At 37.7% G+C, this 25,695-nt stretch overlaps 1 protein-coding gene across 1 annotated transcript in view; it reads left to right on the top strand.

The window, feature by feature from the left end:
• IL1RAPL1 (interleukin 1 receptor accessory protein like 1) overlaps window positions 1–25,695 on the top strand; it is a 1,364,460-nt gene that overhangs the window by 780,464 nt on the left and 558,301 nt on the right. Inside the window, exon 4 of the mRNA XM_083172527.1 lies at window positions 23,803–23,989. Within this exon, the coding sequence (XP_083028653.1) occupies window positions 23,803–23,989 (187 nt within the window). The remainder of the gene's footprint in view (window positions 1–23,802; window positions 23,990–25,695) is intronic.

The raw sequence follows: 25,695 nt of genomic DNA on the forward strand, positions 1-25,695 counted from the left end.
CTCCTCCTGTGCACCCGGCTTCCGCCCTCCGTATCTGTACCCTCCGCTGTGGCTCAGGCCGTAGTCTGGGTAACCAAAGGACTCACACTCCCTCAGTCCTCCCTGCTTCAGTCCTGTGTCACTATTGCTGCAGCTGTGTAATCCACTGACCGCTCTTATCAACCCGGGTGATTGTCATGGAGATAGGGACACCCCTGCATTACACAACAACATGATCAATTTTGTCAATATATCTGTGAATAAAAGTGCATATTTATACAAGTACATAAAACGTTCATATCTTATCTTAAAAACATGTGCTGTTGTTTGAAAAACAACATGACCTAGTGATCGGTATAAACTCTGTGCATGACATGTAGCAATACACATTACAAACCTAAAGAATACTCTTTCAACATCTATGTTAAAACCATGTTCACCTGATGTGCCTTATCACACAAAATGTCATTAAGGATTTTATGTTGTCACCTGTCGACCTCTACCAAACCCACAAATCAATTATTAGAAGAAAGTGCTATTAATATAATCATACGCTAAGTATTTTATATTTAGTGCATAGCAACATCACATGTGAAGTAGAATACACATCTTAGTAAATGTCCCCCATTGTGTATAATAAATGTTGCTCTAGTTAATCAGCTCCCAACATTTTTCAAACTAATTAGAGGAGCTGAGTGAGCTTATTGGTTGGAGCGTCAATTATCATATGCAACACGTTTTATTATTCACAACAAGTTTTATCTCACATGGTAAATGAGCCCCTTTGTGTAGGGTCAATGTAATGGCAATGAAGATATATAAACTTATATACAATATGTATCAAGGAATGTCACCTAAATTCTCTTTAAATCCCACTTTAAAAGTAATATTTAAAATATTTAAAATGTATTTGACTTACTCAATAGTGATTTGCAAAATGATTTGCATAATAACATTCTTACATAAATTTAGTCATAAATCATATTGTTTTCCTGCTCTGAAACTTTTAGAAATATGATACATTTCTTTTCTACAAGGAATAACTTGCAAAGTGAAATTTATAAATTGCTCTTGTTAACCAAAACTACAGAGCAATTGGTTTTAAATTACAGAAAGTCAAGTACCCATAATTTTATGAGACCTTCAATCTTCTTTCAGTGAAGAAGACCATATTGTTGAAACATATGATTAATATGCTGCTGTGAATAACTAGCATTTGTAGGAAACTGATCTAATATATAATTTTAACATATACATAGTTGTGGCACCATGGGAAGATAATTCCAGAAAAACTGAAGTTAAGTTTTTTGCAAAACTTTTACAGACTTTTTGAAAGAGAAAATGTAACTTGAGGTTTGACTGTAAAAATAATATAGAAAGTTTTGTAGGTGACTTTCAGTAATTGAAACAAATAGCACTATTATATATTATTGATTTTGAAAACATTGGAGTTTCATGAAATGTTATCAATTTCCTCATTTCAAAGTCTACAAATAGAGCAATCTTTATTAGAATGGATAAAATTGAATTCTGGGTAACAAATAGTTTTTTTTTTTTTTTTTTATCAAAGGCATCTGAAAAAAAAAAAAGGAATACAATCCATAATTCCAACATTTTTAATAATAATAATAATAATGCAAAATGTAATATTTATAATTAAACAAAGTGAAATAAAATATTACTATGTATCACAGCAATGATGTAGCAGGAGACATCTGTAGCAGGAGACATCTGAAATGTCAACCAGCAACACAACATTCAAATCTGGTCCACTGAAATTTTTCATTAACTTATTTGTTGTTAATTAAGACAACACATACAGAAGGTACATATATCAAACCAGATCTGTAAACAATTGCATTAATGAGAGGAAAAATGGCAACAACGTAGAGAGTTCTAGAAAAGCATTTCCTTTAATTGTCTTATTTAGTGATTGGCTGATAAATCATTTATATAAGTGGTTGCTATGTGGTTTTATGGATTTAATTGTTACTCTTAATTGGTAAATAATATTTATAATGTTAGCATAACTTTCATCATTGCTTTATCATATACAAGTACTTCCCAAACTGCCCTGGGTTGGTGGTCTGAAATGGTACCCACTTGGCACCCAATGCAACTGGGTTCCGGGGAAAGCCCCGGGCTTCAGTGCAGGCCTTGGGTTCCCTGGTGAGGGATACCCCTTTATTGGGGACCACACTTTCCCAGGAATCCTCAGCATGGGTTTACTAGTTAGGGAATGAATGCTTTGACCAGGCAACCCCGCTAAGTGTGTCCAGTGGCTGTGGCATTAACTACCTATAGTAAGAGCCTGGTGCTGGTTTTTGGAAACATGCATTTTTCCCTCTATATATTTTTGAAACCAGAGCCAGTTTTACAGAACCTGGTGCTGGGTTTTCCTCTAGGGGAGGGACCTCACACATTTGTTTTAAATATCTCTTTACTTCACTTAAAACACAAATGCTTTGTACCAAACACACAAATAATCAAAATACCTCTTGAAAATATAAAATGTATTCTGTACTAACAAAATTGTAGGTACATTTGTGATTTCTGTTTCGGAAAACAAGACCGATAAGTCTATAAACTATTTTTAGTAAATGTTCTCCCTGTGCTCATAGAGCAACAAAATTAGTGATAACGAACACCTTTAACTGGTTTATTAGATAGAAACATATAAGGTGACAAACAATGGAAGTAACTGTGCATGGGTATCAGGAAAAGATATTTAGACGATGTCATGCAAAAACCACATAGCATGGAGTATTCCCTTTATCAAAAGTGTTCCATGATCTTTATTTTTTTACAAATAACAGAATTTCAAGGTGATATCTAATAATAATAATAATCCATTAAGGATATTTCTAATAGGAGGATAGTGAGGACCATAGCAAAAAGTGTCATCTTCTGCCCATTATTATGGCAAACTAAGATAAAGATCACACAGTGTATACTTTAATTATTTAGAGAATAGTTTATGTAAAAGAGTTTGGAATCCCCCCTTCCCCCTCCTCCAACATACACACACACCTGATGACTGTGTCATTGGACATGTATGGACAGGCAGTGCAACAGCCAACATTCCCGGCAAAAGGTGGTGGCACATGAATTCACATCCAATTGCAGGATGCTCTTTTCCAGAAATGCATTCTGCATCAGTAAAGTAATTGTCTGGGGGTTTCTGGTATAGCACCACTTGTACTAGTGAAGATATGGGAATATAATAAATATGAGTAAATATGAGTTATGGATGGAGATGCATTAAGTACAGTAGACACTCATAAAGACATAGATCAAGCAAAATTAAGAATATTCATACACTGCACCTGTCAGCTCCTGGGAAAAGTGGCATAATATATTTATTAACACTCACCATTCAAAAGACTCAAAGAGGAAAGAGAAGCATGAGACATATTGCCACACAACAGGGCTGCTATCATCCTTGGTCTGGGGCTCAGGACTGACAATGTAGGCAAGCCATCCCCCTCCATTCTGAGACACCCCTTAGTAACATGGTGCATACACATATAAACAAGACTATATTGGAATGCCTATAGGTTTGCTATGATATATTGCTGTAAGTATATAAAAGTAGCCACCTCCTGTATATTTTGGGGGGTTGTATTTCATTGGTAACATTTGATAACTAAAGCAGTTCAGGTAGAGACTGCATGGAGAGGATTGGACCACCACATGCCTGCTATAAAGGTTGGAGACATCCGGGACCCCAGTGAAATCTAATAAAGAAAGGACATACTATGTGCAGGGCTGAAGTAATGGTCCTGTAAATGGAGGCTGCACTGCTGATGATCAGAGCAACTGGCAGCATGCCAGAAACAGGGGTGGGGTAGAGCATCAGCAGTTATTATCCACCCAGAGCGGGATGCACAGAGAGAGAACACAGTAGTTCCTGATTGGCTGCTAGTTTGTGAGTACTGGTTGGCTCACAACTTCCAAATGCCACTGACACTTTGTCCACTTGGTACAGTACATTCAGCTGGCCATGCCGGTCAGCGTTGCTACCATCCGTGACTCCTTTTTCTCTTTGGACCCAGGATTCCAGGCTCAGCAGTACCCCCTGGATGGCTGCCATCTGCCACAATGTTGTTTTCACTCTATCACAATGTGGATTGAATAATATGAAAAATCTAGACAAGAAAGAAAGCGCTCAGATTTTAGGTAAAAGCTAAGGGAGGGGGGACTACAATCATGAGAGCACTTTCTCTACCCCAGCTACATGCCATACAAACCATCAATCAGAGAACCGGTAACTATTGCTTTGTCTAACTGCTTGACTTTAGAAAACAATCTATAATACCTAGATTGCTGGACTGTCTGCTTATTAACACAATACTAACAAATTGGCTGTATCCCCACTAAGTATATGAAAGTTTTAATACCTGGATAAATAAGCAAGACCTCATTGGAGTTGGAACTAACCTTTAGAAGGAGCAATATTAATATATTAACTCTTATTTTTATTTTTTATTCTTATTTTTGGATTTATCCATAATATTTCATTTTGTTACTAATTGTATCCTCTATTATTAATGGTTGGTATCGGCCGGTAGCTTATGAGATTTATTATAGCTATATGTACATTGATTTATTGTTTTCTGTGTCTATATATACTGTGTGTTTTTTTAAATGTAAAAATTCAAAAAATGGCTATTGTTATTACGTAAAAACTGAGCACTTTCTTTCTTGTCTATATTTTTGTTTTTTATCTACTGGGAGTGGTAATCCCTACTAGTTAGTAGCTGGGTTGAACTAGGTTGATTAATTAATTTATGTCATTAGCGCTACTTTATATTCCTCCCTTCTAATATGAAAAATCTGTTGCCAAAAAAGTGAATGTGGTGCATTGATTTGGTAATCCAGAAACTGTACATAGGTATACTGTACGTAAAAGCTCATATTCCATTAAAAGGATGACCTGGTGTGTATCCTGTGGTTTTGAATGCATTTACTTTACTATTATATGGAATCATAGAATTTGATGGCAGATAAGATCCATTTGGCCCATTTAATCTGACCCTTGTTTAGCCACTTTGTTACCCTTAAACCCTACTTGATCCTTATTTCTGTGTAAGGATATTCTTATGTCTCTCTCATGCAACACTTCTGATGGGAAGCTATTCCACTTGTCCACTTCCCTTTATTTATTTGCAGTTTCTTATATAGTGCAGCAGGTTCCGTTGCACTTTACAAATGTTGACAACACTGAAGGAACAAACTAGGTAAAGCAGACAGACATAGAGGTTGGAGGTTTCTGCTGCAAGTTTACAATCTATAGATAGTCTGGAATAATTTTTCCTCAGATTTCTTCTAAACCTACCTCACTCCACTTTCAGTGCTTGTCTTCATATTCTAATACTTCCCTTCATTTGAAGAATGTTTCCCTCCTGGACCTTGTTAAAACCCTTGATATATTTGAAAGTTTCTATCATCGCCCCACTTTCCTTTCTTGGCTCCAAACTATACATATTGAGATTTTTTTAGTCTTTCTGGGTAAGTTTACTGATGTAGGGGACATGTATAATTTTAGTTGCCCTTCTTTGTACCTTCTGTAGTATCATTTTGGTGATATGGGTTGGACACAGTATTCTAGATGAGGTTTTTCCAATTACCTATACAGTGGCATTATTAATTATTTCTTTCTGTTGCTAATTCCTCTCCCTATGCAACCAAGAATCTGACTTGCCTTCCTAATTGCATTGTTACATTGCTTACCTGCCTTTAAGTCACCTGCAATAGTGACCCTTTCCCCTAAATAACACCAGCAAGTGGGGGCTCGGGTTTTTATTATCCTGAAAAGGAGACTTAAATACACCTGAAGATCTGTAAGTTAAATTTAATAAATAAGACATAAATTACTCCACTAGAAAAGGCTTAATGTACTGTTCATTGATAAAAGTGAGCATTTAATATGATTCCCTCAAATAAAAAATATATGTGCTTTACATTTCTTCGCTATCGTTATCTGGCAGAACAATATCTTGTAGTTGCTGGTATACACAGAGAAAGTAAATTTGTATTAACTTAATCATGCTTTATAGTTGTAGAAAATATTTCCAGCAACTGAAAGAGAGTACTGTTCTGACCTGATATTTTTCATGGTAGGTCAAGATTGTATGATAAATGACACATTGTCAGAACATAAAAAGGACAATAGGCAAAATAGCCTAAATTCAAAGACATATGATAGAATAAAAGTCATATATATATATATATATATATATATATATATATATATATATATATATATATATATATATATATATATATACATTTATTTTACACAAAATGTCAGAAAGTCACAAAACAGTGGTAAACTATAATATGAAATATTGCAAATACTAAATATATATATATATATATAATGAATCCAATGAGACACGTCACTCCAGGTCTAGTAAATTCAAAACATCGTTTATCTGGTGCCTACGGCGTTTCGGGACAAGCCCGTCTTCAGGACATACTCGTGTCATGGGAGTATGTCATACTCATGGGAGTATGTCCTGAAGACGGGCTTGTCCCGAAACGCCGTAGGCACCAGATAAACGATGTTTTGAATTTACTAGACCTGGAGTGACGTGTCTCATTGGATTCATTGTATGTGGTCAGGTCTCACCTGCACACTGAACGAGCACCCGGGCGAGTTATCGACAACATACTGGTGGGCAGTGCCGGATTGAGTGGAGATATATATATATATATATATATATATATATATATATATATATATAGCTTCAGGTGATGGCCTGGCACTCCCCCAGCTGGGTCCAACTACCCTGGTGCCCTCCGGATCAAGTAGGTAGAAGGGTAAATAAGGCGGCACTCAGACGGGTTTTCTTTCAAAACGTGTATTCAAAACGGACCAACGTTTCGGGGTCTTTGTCACCCCTTTGTCAAGGTGCAAGTGTACATATATATGTGTGTGTGTGCAGGGTGGCGGGCGGCACTCTCGGATCTTCAAAGCAATAATCCTCACCTGCCAGGTAGTGATACAACGTTTCAATTTATTATCGTCTTCAGGTACAACCTGACATGTTGATGATTACATACATTTATAAGTGCTGGTATTACCTCGAACTGAATCACAGATAAAGTTGGTTACGTCATCAGGGGCAGACACCACTGCCGACTATGACATCACAATGTAAACAAGCACCAAAAGATAAATGAAAATGTGTAAAATAATGGTACAAATATATACATTTATATAAAAAGCTATGTACATAGACACTTACAATTGGCCATAATGTCAGCCTTTGTAGTGTAAGACCCAGATAAATACGTATGTTGATACAATCAATAAACAATGTAACTTGTAGTATCTTAATGATAATGCTGGTTATATATAGCGGAGAAATACGGCCAATGTAAAGAAGATACCTGTTACAAACTTATAAGAAGCAGTTAAATGAAAGGCATTGATTTAGTCCCCTTGGGGACACCGTATATAGCTAATGAATCCATTTGGCTTCCAGACATAATAATCTGCTAGCACGATTGCCTCCTCGATACAATTTATCCAGGGAACAAAACCAGGCCCTCAATCAACTTGCTAGCTACAAAGACATTACCATCCACCCCACCGAAAAGGGGGGCGGCATCGTCATACAAAACACCATCGATTATTAAAATAAAGCATATAGACAGCTTGGGGATGGACAAGTTTACCTGAAATTGGATCGCAATCCCACATCTGGGGTTGCAGGCCATCTAGCAGAAGCGCTCCAGTAAGGTATGTCTAATGGTTTTATTGAATCCCCCAGATTTTATCTGAACCTAACCCAAGGGTACCTCTATTTAACCTTCTACCCAAAATACACAAGAACAGTGTTAATCCTCCCAGGCGGCCTATAAAAGCCTCACGAGATTCACTGTTGTACAAAGTGTCTAAATACATCGATCACTATCTCCAACCAGTGGTTTAAGGGCAAAATACATACCTCAAAGACCTACAGATGGAGCCACTGCCATCTATCTCTATAATAGGATTAAGTGAGTAATTGGATTACTCTGCTAATCCCCTACTCTATTGTTCTATGCATTGTATTGCAGCTGATGTATTGTATTGCAGCTGAGAACAATAGGATAGCCATGGCTAGCCATCCTGAGCCATGGCCTAAGGAAGATAGATGAGATGGGCTCCTACTGTAGAACCTTGCTGGAGAAGCTAAAACTGCTGGGACCCCTGCCACAGGACATCTGGCTATGCACGGCAGATGTCACTAGTCTTTATACAAGCATCCCCCACACTCGGGGCCTGCAAGCTGTAAGGGATCTTATTAAATCAAACGATCTGTATAAAGGACCTAATGTTGATTTGTTTTCTCTCCCTGATAGCGATGACACTGTATAACAACTATTTTCTGTTTAATGATGAATATTATTTGCAAAAACAAGGATGTGCCATGGGATCCTGCGCAGTGCCAGTGTGCGCTAATAGTTTTATGTTTCATGTTGAAAAAACATATTCTTCTCAGACTAAGAGATCAGCCATAAAATCATTTTCTATGTATGTTATATAGATGATGTACTCCTGTTGTGGAGGGGCACCAAGAATAGCTACAGATGATGGAGCAGGCCAATACTAAAGACCCTGATAGCAAGTTCACCTATGACATACAGGACAGGGAAATACACTTCCTTGATGTCAAAATCATAAACAAATCCAATATGCTAGCCACATCCATTTATAATAAACCCACTGATTGCAACAATTTGTTGCATGCCTCCAGTCACCATTCCCAATCCCTCATCAAGGGGCTCCCCTACTAGCAATTCCTTAGAAAAGCCAGTATATGCAGTGATGAACAAGATTGGTCCAGACAATTGTATCTCATGACTAACAAATTTTTGCAGAAAGGCTATAAAAATCCACAGTTACAGGAGCGTTAGAATCAACACCTATAGACGATAAACCCAATAAAGCATCCCAATCAGTAATTTGAGTTAACACCTTTTCAACTGGTAGTAAATCTCTGATCAGTACCTGCAAAAGAGCTTGGCCTGTTATTCAGGCTGATCGTAATCTCAGCAGTCTTGCCGATAAATCACTCTAACCATCTTATAGATGGGGCAGAAACATCAAGTATATGTTAGTCCATACTGATGTGGCCGATAAAACCAGTGCAGTCACACACTTCCTGACCAAAAAAGCAGGCAATCATAGATGTCTGGGCTGCGCTACCTGCTCAAACCTCATGCACATTCGTTCACCCACATTCCGGGAAAATATACATAATTAAATAAACCCTTAATTGCAGTAGCAAATATGTGGTTTACCTCTTAAGATGTCCATGCGGTCTCTATTATATTTGCAAAACCATTTGTCAGTTTAAGGAATGCATGGCACAACATCGCAGTGCCATTAAAAAGGCACTAAAAGGTAAAAAGATTGAGCAACCAGTAGCCCAGCATTTTGCCAAGCATACGCACAGCCTGACCGTCATGATTGACATGGTGCAGGATGATAAACAAGGAGGCGACCATGATTATTACGTCTGGAAGCAAAATGGATTCATGAGCTACATATGGTGTCCCCAAGGGGACTAAATGAATGCCTTTCATTTAACTGCTTCTTATAAGTTAGTAACAGGTATCTTCTTTACATTGGCCGTATTTCTCCATTATATATATAACCAGCATTATCATTAAGATACTACATGGTCACATAGTTTATTGATTGTATCAACATACAGTACATATATATATATTTATATGGTTCTCACACTATATAGGCTGACATTGTGGCCAAAGGCCTCATATGGATATAGCTGCAGATCTGGAGTGCCGAACCCTGTGTTGTGTGTGTGTATATATACATATATATATATAGACTGTGGAGTGGACCGGCACTCTATCACAGCTGGGGTGTTTGCTCTGGTGCCTTCCAACAGATAAGTAGAAACAGGAAGCAACAAGCGGCACTCAGAGACTGTGGTAAAAAATTATTTATCAATCCATAAAAGCGTGCATGTAAAATCGACGTTTCGGGGATAACCCCGTTATCAAGGTTACACTCTGCACCTTGATAACGGGGTTATCCCCGAAACGTCGGTTTTACATGCACACTTTTATGGATTGATAAATAATTTTTTACCACAGTCTCCAAGTGCCGTCTGTTGCTTCCTGTTTCTATATATATATATATATATATATATATATATATATATATATATATATATGCAGACCTCCCCTGCATATATATATATATATATATATATATATATATGCAGGGGAGGTCTGGCACTCCAGTGCCAACAGGGAATGGCTCTAATGTATTTGCCCGGGTGCTCACATGGGGGTCACAGCGTACTCCAATATACAGCAATAAGAATGTGTCACTCCAGGGGCTTCACCAAATAAGTTTATTGGCGCATGTCGGGATGTTTCCCGTCATCAGGACAATCAGAGCCATTTTATGCATTTCTCTGTAATAAGAGAAAACCATTGCAACAGCTTCAGATTCATATATATATATATATATATATATATATATATATATATATATATATATATATATATATATATATATATATACAGGTTGAGTATCCCATATCCAAAATGCTCGGGACCAGGAGAATTTTGGATAACGGATTATTCCGTATTTCGGAATATTTTAATATTTCAAGTATGTATTTTGAAGTATCTTGCATGTATGCTGTATATAAACACATAAAATATATATATATATATATATATATACATATATATATATATATACAGGTTGAGTATCCCATATCCAAAATGCTCGGGACCAGGAGAATTTTGGATAACGGATTATTCCGTATTTCGGAATATTTTAATATTTCAAGTATGTATTTTGAAGTATCTTGCATGTATGCTGTATATAAACACATAAAATATATATATATATATATATATATATATATATATACAGGTTGAGTATCCCATATCCAAAATGCTCGGGACCAGGAGAATTTTGGATAACGGATTATTCCGTATTTCGGAATATTTTAATATTTCAAGTATGTATTTTGAAGTATCTTGCATGTATGCTGTATATAAACACATAAAATATATATATATATATATATATATATATATATATATATATATATATATACATATATATATATATACAGGTTGAGTATCCCATATCCAAAATGCTCGGGACCAGGAGAATTTTGGATAACGGATTATTCCGTATTTCGGAATATTTTAATATTTCAAGTATGTATTTTGAAGTATCTTGCATGTATGCTGTATATAAACACATAAAATACACACAAATATATTTTATTACCACATAAAATACACACAAATATATTTTATTTGTTAAAAAAACAAGGTTTCAAAACATGAAACAAAATTTGTGTACTATCTCAGATATTGAATTTGAATGCCAAGCAATCATTTTCTTGCACATTTATAGTGCCAGTTACATATCATGTCACCAATAGTGCTGTTACAAATGTCCCCAGTGAGTTTTTAGCAAAAAAATATTTTTTTTTCACTTTCTGGAATGTCTGGTTTTCGGAATAATTCGGATAACGGATACTCGGATACGGGATACTCAACCTGTATATATATATATATATATATATATATATATATATATATATATATACCGAGCAACTCTACTAATCTAATCTCTACAATACATGTTTAAAATAGTATTTTAATGGTCCAGATATGACCACATTTATCTTCATCTGGCTTAATTTGCCTAGCCCAAGGTACAGTAATAATTTACATCAAGTACAAATGAAAAAAATCTTCAACATCCATTATATTAAATATATCCATATAATTTTATATTTCAGACATCTGTAAAGCCACATTTAAATATGCCACAGGCCAGTGACCACTATAAATTGTGATTTCTTTCTTTTCATACCAGCACTACACATAAATTATTCATTCTAGTTCATAGAAGACTACAGTAGCTAATGAATTACGCAAGGAATACATGATTTTTAAAGCTTCACAATTTCACTTTGACAGTCAAATTACAATTATTTACATTCTCATTGTTAATTGAAATCTGGAAATTCTTATCTGTGAAAATATAGTGATATTAAATGAAAAGAGAAAATTAGAGGCAATCTAGCAAAACTGGTCATATTCTGATTTTGATACCTCAAAATCGCTATATTATGATTGGTCATTAATTGAGTGTTTATTACCATTATTAATACCTAATATACTAAACATTATATAATTGTTTTTTTTTTAATCATCATGATATGGAGCATTTTTAACAATTTTCAGTTCACTATAATTTATCACATTTAAACATACAAAACACATTTTTATTTCACATGACATTATCACATGACGTTATTACAGTGTAACATTATCAAGCAGCAAAATATTTTTCTAATTTATTTTTTTGGTACTTGTTTCCTAGCACGGCGCCCATCTTATGCAATCGCATACCAGTAATTAAGGTATGCGATGGTATGCGATGGTATGCGATGGGACCCGATTTTTGGGTTCTAAGAGGCGAACTGTACAATTTTAATATCGCGTCACATCGCATGCCATTACATTGGGAGTTAAATGCACCCCATTGTTAACCCCACCCCCACTATCAATGACAACCCGATGCGTGGCGAGCGCAGCGGTACGCGTCCTCTGACCCTTTCATACCCCCACTATCCACATCGGTGTGGAGTTGATTTTATACAATGTGGCGAGCGCAGCGAGCCACCGAGCCTGAAGCATGGCAAGCGCAGCGATGCCCACGAGGGGATGCAGAATACATGTGAAGTAATCAGCGTGCGCTCGCCACGCTTCGGGCTCGGTGGCTCGCTGCGCTCGCCATACTATATAAAATCTACTCCACACCGATGTGGATAGTGGGGGTATGAAAAGGTCAGAGGAAGCGTACCGCCGACCCCTCGCGGGCTATCTGTGCTCGCCACGCTTTGGGTTGGCGTTCATAGTGGGGGTGGCGTTAACAATGGGGGTGCATATAACATAGTAATCACCCATCAGGATGCCTGTACAATTAAAAATCGTTTTGATCGCATCGATCGCATCGCATCACATGCGATCTAGTCGCATGCGATCTGGTCGCATGCGATGCGATCAAAACGATGTCATAAGATTAAAGTCGTGGGCGCCGTGCTAGGAAAAAAGTACCATTTTTTTATATATTGTCAAACTATAATAGCTATATATTTGTCCTTACTTATGCTTTATTTGTTTGTATTTTATTATTGTCTTGCAGATTAACATTTTTAAATTATGATTTTATATCATTGACTCATTCTGCCTAAAAATGATGTTAACAAGATACAGTTATTGTAGAAAAAATACAATCATCTTGTACTTGCTGCAGGCTAAAATATGTTTGCAGACTATGGCTGACCTATTTAAAATCATGGTCAACTGTGCTATCACCACAAACATTGTACAGTATATCTTCATAATAATCCACATATATAGTGAAATTATATCGGAAACAATAGCATTCAATTACTTATTTATATTGAAATATATTTTAAATACTAAATAAGAAAAAAATTGTTATTCTTTCATTTGTAATATTCTGCAACTCACCGGGCCTAGATCTGTGAAGCCATAAGATTGGCCACATGCTATTTTTAACACAACAAATGGAGAGTTGTAATGTCACGTCTTTGAAATGGTTGAAACTGAATGTCAGCTCCCTGAATAGGAGCAAGTCACTTTTTTCACTGTACATTTCAACCACTAAAAGTAGATTTCGTGCAATACGTAATTGCAAGAATTCTTTGTGCCTGGAAAATTGTATATTTCCTTTACGGCATGTCATTCACTCTCAGCACTGTATAAATAATTAGCTGAATTGTGCATTATGGACTTTGTCACAATATTGATTCTGTCATTGGAGGTGGAGGAAAAGAGAAACATTTGCATCAGTCAAAAGACCCAGCAAATGTTTTTCATTTCTCTAAGCATGGAATAGAGTTTAATCTTAAGAAGCAGGAGTTCAAAGAACTCATGAAGTCAATCATATGGAAAGTAGATGGTGGCAGAATGGATGGTAATTGCAAATAGGAGACAGAAATAAGCAACTATAAAGTTAATACTGTTTTAAAAAAAAGAGTTAGAGTTTAGAGCTAGTATACAAGGAGGGTGGGTTAGGGGAGCAGGCAGTGGCGTAACTATAGTGCCGCAGACCCCACAATGGCAGAGAGGTGCTGTCTAAGTTTATGCGCCGGGGGTCTGTGGTTTCTATTGTTATGACCCCAGCAAACACCCCCCCCCCCCGTTGTGGGTACAGCTTCGCAGGGAAGGTGGTACCCCGTACCTGGACAGCGTGAAGCGCCAGCACCGCAGTGTCCAGGAACTCAAGCTCTGAGAACGGACACTGTGGACGGACAGCAGCGCACTCTCAGCAAATCAGCATCCTATCTTTTGAATTTTCAAACTCTGCCGCAGCTGTATGTCCGCAGTGTCCACTCTCATCACTTCAGTTCCTGGACACTGTGGACGCTGCACCCACAGCACCCTTCTGTTACTGCCATTGCCACACCCACAGCATCCAGGCACTGGCACTTCAGGCTGCACAGGTACGGGGTAACACCAAATGATGCAGAGTGGGGGGGGGCGGCATCATTTGTTGCTACGCCACTGGGAGCAGGGAGAGGGTAAGTATACTTACCTGACCCCTGTCAGGATTCCCTCCATCAGGATGCCAGCATCAGTTATCCTTATGTATCACTGACAGCCATCTCCTGTCCCTGGGTATAAGCAAGAACTGCAGACAACACACTCACTGGAGCAGGCAGCATCTGTTCTACAATTTTGTTTTATATCAGAATATTTTTGTGGTCTTTATGTCTACTCTCCGGTGGCAGAAGGGAATGTGCAAGAGTTTGAGGTGGCAGTTGAGACTGCGTGGAAGCTCGATTCACAAATGTCTCTACTTAGTCGTATTGTGCCTATTAGACAGTCCCTGTAGCACCGCCTTCTGCCCAGTCCCCATCTCCACTGGAGAGGACAAATGCAGAGGACCCGGACTGCAGCCATGCTCCGATGGTAATGCAAACAGCCAGTGGATATATTATTGCAGAAGAAGTCAAATACATACAGTAATTAAAGTGTACATTTGTTTTCAAAAGGTTTTACCTATTTTCCTAGTTAATATGAATGTGTCTTAATAGCTCAGTCTCCACCTTTTAGCTTCTTCATGTAGTTAGCACACATGGAAACATATGTTGATATGGACTGATCCATTATCAAGAAATTTCCTCTTTGATTCTGCAGCTTTTTTCACAAATCTCTTTGTAGTTATGGAGCAGAAGGTGGAACTCACTAATGAGAAAATAGCAATAGAAAGAAACATAACATTCTGAGAAATCTTGTAAAAAATACTGTCATTTATAGCCAAAAAAGATTAATAATGTTCTACTGGTTTAGTATTTTGTGCATTTGGACAAGTGCCTTTGCATACAGAAGCCTGTCTTCAAGTTACTAGACCTCAACAACGTGGGAGTTGGTAAGCAGTCCAACATATGGCTGTATAGTGATTACAATACACAACATAGATATAGAATAGGATAGCTCAAATTATATTTTTTACATACATTTCTTAAAAGTACTCGACACTCCACTGTCAAACACTTAATGTACAAATGTGTGCCTTTGTGACACTCCAATGTGATGCCCTAAAATGGAACATATTATGAACTGGAGAACTGTGTGGCATAAGGGCACTACTATGAGGCATACAATGATTTAGGCCTCTACTATGGGGCCTAAAATGAACAACTTCTGTGTAAAGAAGTGTCTCTTTTGAAGCATTGGAGGAGGAGCCGACGGAGTCCCTGCAGCAAGCAGCCGGGGACCCGCTGACATGTCGCAGGCTGCTTTGCAAAGGGCAGCTCTTAATGCAACAGCTGTCCTTTGTGATAATAATCGCATATCTTTGTGCATTTGCGATTATTATTGAGTAGCTGGCGATGTGCGGCGAAGTGAGGCGGCATATGTTAGTGCATCCACACCCCCCATATGTCTTACTGTAAATCTAAATTAAAATCCATTTTAAATGTTACATTTAAAACCCACCTACTGTAAATGTTCTTTTCCTTACACATATTAGATATTTTCCAATTCATAATGTAATGTATCTTTGGCAATCTTTCACATCCCCATTTGAGAGGCAGAAACAATAGGATATATGATTTTTCCTGTTTGTAGTCAGATAACAATCACAGAAGCTATCTGAAATGCATTACCCATTTTAAGCTAGAATGAGAATTTTTTTATACAAAGTACTGTACAAGTAAAGAAGAGCTTAGCTGTGCCCAAGGCATAATAAGGCAGTTATAAGTGAGAATGGTGTTTTTAAGTTGATCCCCTGTGATTATCATTGACCCTTACACAATGCATTTTTTTATGCTATCGGATATTTGAAACATCGCCAAGTGTCTCTTTGAAAGCAATATCAATAGTGAATTCTGGAGATGTTAACTCTTTGAACCATTGTCACACAGTCTATACACTATACAAGATATGACTGCAGAATGACAAATGAGACCAAGGTTTTGTCTAGACACAATTATAATCCATGTAAACCCACATAAATACTGTATAATGTTTTCATTTGCCTAGCATTTTAACATGGAAAACTTGCCTAATGATGCATCTCTAGTGTAGGCTTCAAAGCATTTGTTATGGGAAAGCCTTTTTTTTACACATTACAGTATATTTGATAGAAATACAATTACTTTACATAAGTGAAATTTCCTTTCTAATCAGATCTGTGAGTTGCAGAGCAATGCTGCATCATTTTCATGAAACTTTGCCACTCAATCAACATAAAGTATTCATTTAAGCCACTCCTCCCATTTCCTGATATTTCTCTTTAGTTTCCTTTTTTCTGTATTTGTTCTGTAAATGTCTTACATGCACAGAATAAATGCAGATTGTTGCCAGTATATGGTAGTACAGCTGCTATGATTTCGCTTTCTAAAATAGGTTATGCTAAAAATCAGCGATATATGGTTTGGTACTTATGTAATATCTGGGCTCCCGTTTTTCTTATGAGACCGCGTCCCCTTGCGGGGCTCGCTGCGCTCGCCACGCTTCGGGCACGGTGGCTCGCTGCGCTCGCCACACTATATAAAATCAACTCCATGCGTAATTGGATAGTAGGAAAAGGAAAAAATGGGGTGCATTTAACATGGGAGCCCAGATAATACATAAGTACCTATGGTTTTTTTAAAACAGGACAAAAAGGAGCACATTTTTAGAATAATATCACTTGGAAGTGTACTACAACCCAATACGTAGAGGTAAACAGTATATTGTCATCTGCCAGGAACTCTATCCTAACCTATCCTCTATCCTAACCTAAATATACAATCCCCCTATCTCCCTACCTGCTAAACCCAATCCAACCCTAAGAGTAACAAACCCCCCCTCTGTATAACCTCACCTGAACCTAGGCATACCTGGATCCCCATAACTTCCCTAAACTATAGCAATTAAATAAACTTCCACCCCCCCCCCCCCCTTCTGTTCAAACATAGGATCAAAACCACATAGAATGACTGGGGCAGTAAGTTAAGTTAACAACCATTAACAAACCTGACTTCTCCACCAACGTGAGGATATAGAAGTCAAGCAGCACTACTGTAGCTAAATAGATATAATAGCATGAGGAAAAAAAAATATTTGAACAATACAAATAAACCAATATAAGTAATGAGATATCAGTGACCCACAATAAGAATGGACAGACCGGAGCAGCAAATGAATTACATTAGCGAAAACAAGGCAGGCTCTCCCACCAACAGTAGGATATAAAGTAGCAGTCTTAGTAGAAATTCTGTTAATGCCCAGTAGTTATCTAGCAAAAGAAGTAATGCCCAGCAACCAGTCACAATGGGGTTTATTTACTAAAATGGGAGTTCTATTTCAGATTATATGTTGCTATGGGCAACTACTCAGAATCTGTTTTTATTTAGCACCTTCTAGAAGATAATAGATAGAATCTCATTGGTTGCCCATAGCAACATCTCATCTTAAATATAACTCCCACCGGGGGGGTCCCCATGTATCTCTCTGGGCCAGTCCAACCCTGGCTATAATTGGATAGCCTGATATTTATTGAAATCTTGATGTTAGCCTGTTCTTCTTTTGAGCAAAAATAAAAGTGTCCAACATGAATACCCTCAGAGTTGTATTTAAAAAAAATTGTGAACATTAAGATACATTTAATTTTTTTTTTATATATATATATATTGTATATGTACTGTATATGTATATATATATATATATATATATATATATATATATACACAACGGTGTGGCACTCGTAGCCAAACAAAGTGCAGTAGTCAAGCCAAATAGCAACAACGTTTCAATTTATCAATTGTCTTCAGACCTGAAGACAATTGATAAATTGAAACGTTGTTGCTATTTGGCTTGACTACTGTACTTTGTTTGGCTATGAGTGCCACACCGTTGTGTATATACATTCCATTTTTAGTGGAGGCACCGGCAGAGTTTTTTCTGAGTCACAGGGAGTGCCAAACCTCTGGACTATATATATATATATATATATATATATATATATATATATATATATATATTATATATATATATAAAGAATGGAGGAGGCGCACACAGGGCCAGATTTATCAAGCTTCAAAAAGTGATAAAGTAGAGAGTGATAAACAACCAGCCAATCAGCTCCTACCTGTTATTTTTCAAACCCAGCCTATAACATGACAGGTAGATGCTGATTGGCTGGCTGTTTATCACTCACCACTTTATCACTTTTTGAAGCTTGATACATCTGGCCCACAATGAGCAGATATATTTCAACACTTTACTAAAAAAATAAAAGCTCACATACTAAGACTGCATGCAGAGCAAGGTACCTACGACACCCTAAAGACACGCCTCCTGACGAAGTCCTGAAGTGACGAAACGCGTTGACGGCGTGTTAGAAGTGATGCTGGAAATCTAGCCGGTCTGGTCTGTGAAGCCGTGGGGACATCGTGCTGCTGCCCTGCTGTGGGAGCCACTGAACAGTGGATCTGGATTCACCCTGTCCGAATGCCGGTTACCACTATATTTACACTGGTGATATGATGATGTTCATATTTTAAAACTTTCATGTACAGTACAGTATGTGAGCTTTTATTTTTTAGTAAAGTGTTGAAATATATCTGCTCATTGTGTGCGCCTCCTCCATTCTTTTTCTATGTGAAACTTCCCTTGGCTACTGGAGACAGTGGATCCTAGGAGAAGAGGCTGCACTACATTGGATAAAGGCTATTAAAAGTCACAACAGACCCCAAATTATTGGACGTTACGCATTGGAATATTGGTTGTATATATATATATATATATATATATATATATATATATATATATATATCTTGTCCAAAAAAAGAGCACTCTAGAGACTGGTCATTCAAACAATAAACTGTATTGAGGTATGAACATTTTCAGGACGTAAGTCCCTTCCTCAGATACCTACAGCAATTGACACAGCAAACAAAAACCTGTGACAATTGCTATATGTATCTGAGGAAGGGACTTAGGTCCTGAGAACGTTCATACCTCAATACAGTTTATTGTTTGAATGACCAGTCTCCAGAGTGCTCTTTTTTTGGACAAGCTATCATTACTGAAGTGGCATCGGAGTAGCTGTTGGTTTGGAGTGCCGGCATAAGTGTATATATATATATATATATATATATATATATATATATATTTGTGAACATTGAAAACATATTGTTTAATCTTAACGCAAGGCATTTGCAATGTCCTAAATGCCTACCATTAGGTAAAATATGCTTCCTATGCATAGAAGTATTTAAAAATATGACATCCATTAGATGTGTACAGTACCCTCTATATTAGTTCCACTCCTTATTAAACTAGCGTTAGTCAATGTTTTAAACACCTAGTATTTCTATAACATCACTTGCTCTTGAAGTGATTTTGATATAATGTTCAATACTGTTCAAAATATCCAAGAACACAAGGGGTTAAATATGCACATCAGAAGATTCTGCTTTGAGAGAGGGCTAATCTGCAGTCAGTTCATAGATCTCTGGAATAAGAGTGAGTACAGTAAAATGCCTTATTACTCTCAGCAGGTTCCACTTTCAACCTATTAGGGGTCAGGGGAATTTAGAGAACAGTTTGAGGAAATTTCAGTCTTTTATGCAGCTCTCACGCAGAGGGTCCAGGCTTCCACATTCTGAATCAGAAAGCATAGAGTACTCACTGCCAATTAATCACATTGGAATACAGTTTATGTCCCAGAACATGAAAAAGCTAAGTAGACAAAGAACTAAGCATAATGCTCTTTTATGGTGCTATTTTCATAGGAATTGAACTATAGAAACAGTTACTAAATTAGCATTTTAGCAGCTCTTACAGTTACAAACCTGTTAGCTATAATATTGCAATTATGGACAAATAGAAGTCAATCATCTTGGGTGTGATAACGATTTTGATGTCTCTCTTGCTGCTTCTTGCTCTGTTATGTATAGAAATCACAGCCACAGAGTTTGCAAACCCTTTTATTGACAAAAGGACATCGATTAACAGTAATACCGTAACAGGAGAAGCACATTTCTTATTGGACGTTACAATGTTGTCCATATCAACCAATCAGCTTCTGCCTATCCTTTTCTAAAATTAAATAGAGCTATGGGCAATTTGTCTCATTTAAATGCTTTAGTAAATGTCAATGAAAGCTTTGAGTCAGAATATGTCAGTTTAGTTCCTTGTTTCCTATTTGTTGTATAAAACTGTATACTGTGTACTGTATGCAGGTTGTACATACATGCATTCTGGGCAATAGCTATGGGTGTGCATTCATTGGCATCGCACCGGACACAGTGCCCTTTTCACAGCACCATAACTGCTCCAAAGCCCTTTCACCTGGCAAGATGGGAACGTGGAATGGCACCCTGCATCCAGTATCACAGCTGCAGTCAGGGCCGCAACAGAAATACTGAGGCCCGATGTAATGATATCTCTGCCCCCTTCAATCCCAGACCCACCATTTTTGGAGTGTGGGAGGAGAGTGGAGTACTCAGAGAAACCCAAAAAAGCATGGCGAGTCTATACACACTACACAAAGTTAGAGCCCCTCCCATATACAGTAATACACCCATATAATTATTAATAACCCGGCATCACTACCTGCACAATATATACAGTATACAGTATAATAAGCAGCTGCATGCAGTTAGCCTGGTGTCCTTGTGGGGTAGGCAGTGTCTGTACTGTCCATGTGTCTGTCCGCACTGCAGTCCTGTCTGGTTACTGCCATTAACTGCTGCTGCTGAACAAGGTCTGTGGAATTGAAAGCTGCATAAATACTCTGCATGCCCTCTACTTAAACCTGCTGTTCCCTTTGATCCCCCTGTGACCAGGCCTGGCTGCAGTGCTGTCCAGAGCATCCTGGTGCAGATGGCCCCACCCTCTCAGTGCAACATCATGAGCTAATGGGGCAGAACTGGCTCACAGTGAAGTTCTGCACTGTTATGGTACTGCAAACATTAGTAGTATGGGAAGCAGGTACAGTGGGGAATATTGCTATGTTACAGCATACAGCTAACTGGCCCGATTTTGAGAACTCAAATGGACATATGTGTTCCAGTGTTAGACACCTGGCAGATTTCTTCCATTCACTGTCTTTCTCTACAGCAGCAATGAACTTATGATTTATTCCCAGTTACTGTTGCACAAGGCCAGGATAAAGTATTTGGGTTGGAAAGCAGTGGCACCTATGGAGAAGTCTAGAACATTATAACTGCTAGACACACCCCATAAGGCATGTTCGTAACCCATGTGAAATCTCATCATGACATAGGGCAGTATTCAATGAAAAAAATTTGCCGTGCATGGCGAGAGATTTTTTCTCTCGCCATGCACTCGCCCTGTTCCGGAGGGCTCGCTGCCACTCCTGCTCCCTCTATTCAATGTGGTTAAGACTCGCCGCCACTCGCGGCGAGTCTTAACCCCTGCAGTGGACGAGCGTCCGCGGCAGGGAGCTGGCAGGGAGCCGTGGGACGGTGGCAGCCAGGGAGATTAAAGTCTCCCTGGCTGCCCCAGAACATATGTGGAGGGGAGGTGGGCTCCCCGGGACCCAGGCAGCACAAGCTGCCCCCCCCCTATAGCCAGCGGGGGACCCAGTATTCACTGCACCCGATCGTGCATATGTAATGATCAGATGCAGTGAATATATGAATATCTAATGAGCGGCTCAAGAGCTCCGGCCCCCTGCTGGCTGCTCTGTGTAAAAAAAAAAAAAATTAAAAAAATATATTTTTTAAATTAAATATATATTCATGTGCAATAAGCACATGAATAAAAATAACATGCCCCTTCACAGAAGAAAAATCCTGATTTTTTTACACCAAAATTAAAAAAACAAAACCTTTTAGTTTAAAAGTTCACATTCCAGCTCTCCATGAAAAGATGGAGAATTGCTACACGGAGAGAGACGGCGAAAATCACTTAGAAAGACAGCGAATATTTCACATTTTGAAAAAAGCACAAATTCGCCATAAAACAGGGCAAATTTTTCTCATTGAATACTGCCCATAGCCATAGTCGCTCTATATTGCTCAGCAATCTTATTGCACATTGTCCCATTTTCATCAGCGATTAGAGATGGTCACTGATAAAAAATGAGGCAGAAGCCTGTGGTCAGGGGAGCATGCTCCTCCAACCAGCGACCACCCCAGGGCTGGTCCCTGGGAACGGTCTCCCAGCGACCATCGCCCCGTACACATGGGGATATGGTCGCTCAGCAACCATATCCCAGGTTATAATGGCTGAAATCGTCCCGTGTGTATGAGGCTTAAGGCAGCTTGTTTCAAACTACAAATTAAAGTAGATGCAGACGTCAAAACTCAAAGAAATACATTGTGAAAATATGAACGATAGACAATAATCCAGTGAAGGCTATTAATAATATGGTATCCATACTTAAAAAAAAAAAAAAAAAAACATGTGGAAACAACATGGAAACTTAAGCTGGCCATACATCAGAAAGATCGATCTTAAGATCGATTGCGCTCATGATTGTGTACAATTTCCCTTGAAATCCCCGGCAGTCCTTGGTGGTTTTTGGACACACAATCTACACACAATCGATCATACAATCAATCATACAATCCATCTACTGCATGATTGTGTACACAAGATGTGCACACAATCTGCATACAATCCATTTTACAATCAGTCATACAATCCATCTGCTGATTGATTGTATGATTATGTACATAAGATGTGCACACAATCTGCATACAATCCATCTTACAATCAGTTGAGATTGTATGATTGGGTACAATATCTTTCTGATGTATGGCCACCTTTAAAGGTCACCTAGGGAGATACTGTAGTTATTAATATGTATACATTTTACTAAATAAATTACAAAAGGAAAGTCATTTTTTTAATTCAAATTATTACTATAGCCTTAGAAATCTCAGTTAATACTAATTAATCTGGTTTCCAAAAATGGAAGCTATTGTTTCTGATGATTCCTTTGGATGTGACAGTTATAAAAATAGGACAGTGTTCTCAGACAGCTGTAATCACTTGTACAGCACTGTTGCTTAGGCATTAATAGCCCAGAATGGAAAATAAACAGATTTGGCAGAATTGTGCATAATTTTAGATTTAAGATGAATTATTTCTGATGTATGAAATTGCTAGTCATCTTATGTTTTGTCATCCCCTTGGGCATCAATGACATTTATACAGATATAAATGCTAGCTTGTACAACAGGATTGCATGATAGTCTGTGTTTACTCGAAATATTTTTATAAAAATCTAATTTAACTTCTTAATTTATGTTTTAACAGGAATTCCACTTACTGCATGAAAGTTTCCATAGCCCTGTCAGTAGGGGATAATGATACTGGATTCTGTTATAACTCCAAGATGAAATACTTTGAAAAAGCTGAACTTAGCAAAAGCAAGGAAATCTTGTGCCCAGAAATAGAAGATTTCATTATGCCGTACAGAGAGCCAGAAATCAAGTGGTACAAGGTAAAGTACAAACCTTATTTACACATACAAAATGTGCTGCATAAACTATTATTTGCTTTTATAAATCTACTGAATATTTGTTAATTTTACGTTAGAAATAAAATATTCAATAAATCAGTGAAATATGCTGTTTAACATATTTCACTGATTCTCTAATGAAGAATTTATATATATATATATATATATATATATATATATATATATATACAGTATATATATATATATATATATATATATATATCTATCTATAAATCTAACTATCTATCTATCTATCTATCTATATCTATATATATATATATATATATATATATATATATATATATGTAGATATAGATAGATATACAGTATATACGTAAATAACCTCTCAGGATATAGGCTCAGATATGGCTATTTTGCACGTTTTAATATACAATTATTATTCCATTCCTGAATTCAACTAACTAAAAAAAAACTTTAATGAGGCTATCGCTAATTAATCTGATAAACCATCTAAACAATACTAGAGAATAGAATCAACTGCTGCAAAGTAAGGAGAAAATAACACTCTCTGCTGATGGCCCTCTTTTTTGGGGAGATGGTGCTGCATGTGCAGTGCCAGAGTTTTTCGATCACAAGGTGATGTCATCATTCTAAGAATATCCCCCAAAAAGAGGCTGCAACTGGCACTTTAGATGATGAATAGAACCTTTTAGGTTTGTAACAACTGCAGATTGTGTGGGCTGAGAGCCAGATGGACCAAGTTATCTATATAGACTGCACACCTTGAACCTATTATAGATACACACCTGTTACAAAGCAGATGAACACTACAGGGTGATACAGTATGTCATTCTGGAGCATCATTAAATGAAGGTATCATTGGAATTCAAATTAAGATTAGAATGATCCAGAAAATTATTGCTTATTAGTTCGTCAGTTCAATGTCACACATCACAAATATGACCGTAAGTAGTCTCCAAACAGGTTTAGTTGACAGTATAGAAATGTTCTGCAAAGACCCTGGACCAGGGTTGCCTACAGGGTTGTCCTGGAAAGTGGGTCCCCCTCCTGCCCCCCCCTGTAGAGGGAGGCAGCCCTCCTGGAAAGCTGTCCAGCTCCCACGACCCCCCCCCCTCGGCAGGGTGTGTGTGGGTCAAATGACGCGAATCATGTCATTTAGCCCTGCCCACCACAGTGCAAGGCCAGAGATGACGCCATTGCTCAGCAGGGGTGAGGAGACGATAATGGTGGTCACGCCCCCAACAAGATGTTATATTGGCGTCCCTGGTCTTTTTTCATCCCATCAGCGGCTGCGGCCCCCCACTACACTGAACTGTCTGCCCTCTCCCGAAGAAAGTAGGCAACCCTGCCATGGACTCAGGGGTCTGTGTGCACCTCACACACTTCACCCTTTATAAATACACCACTGCTCCTGAATTTTACTTCAGCCGGCAAATGTGAAGCAGTGTATTAATACCAACAACACCTTTTGGGACATCTTCCTAAGGGTCATATTGAGCATTTCTTTGACAATAGGAAGATAGATTTCATTTAAACTGGAAATGTAATTAGTTAATATTCAGAACACCTGCACTGTTATAATAAATCTTATCACATTTGGAATATACAGCCAATGATTACATGATAACTATTTTTCATTTATTATTAAAGTTTTTTTTTTAGTGCAGGCATAATTATATATTGGGAACATACTGAACAATGTTCCA

The sequence above is a fragment of the Crinia signifera genome, chromosome 2, assembly GCF_055691185.1.
Source record: "Crinia signifera chromosome 2, ASM5569118v1, whole genome shotgun sequence".
NCBI classification, from domain to species: Eukaryota; Metazoa; Chordata; class Amphibia; order Anura; family Myobatrachidae; genus Crinia; species Crinia signifera.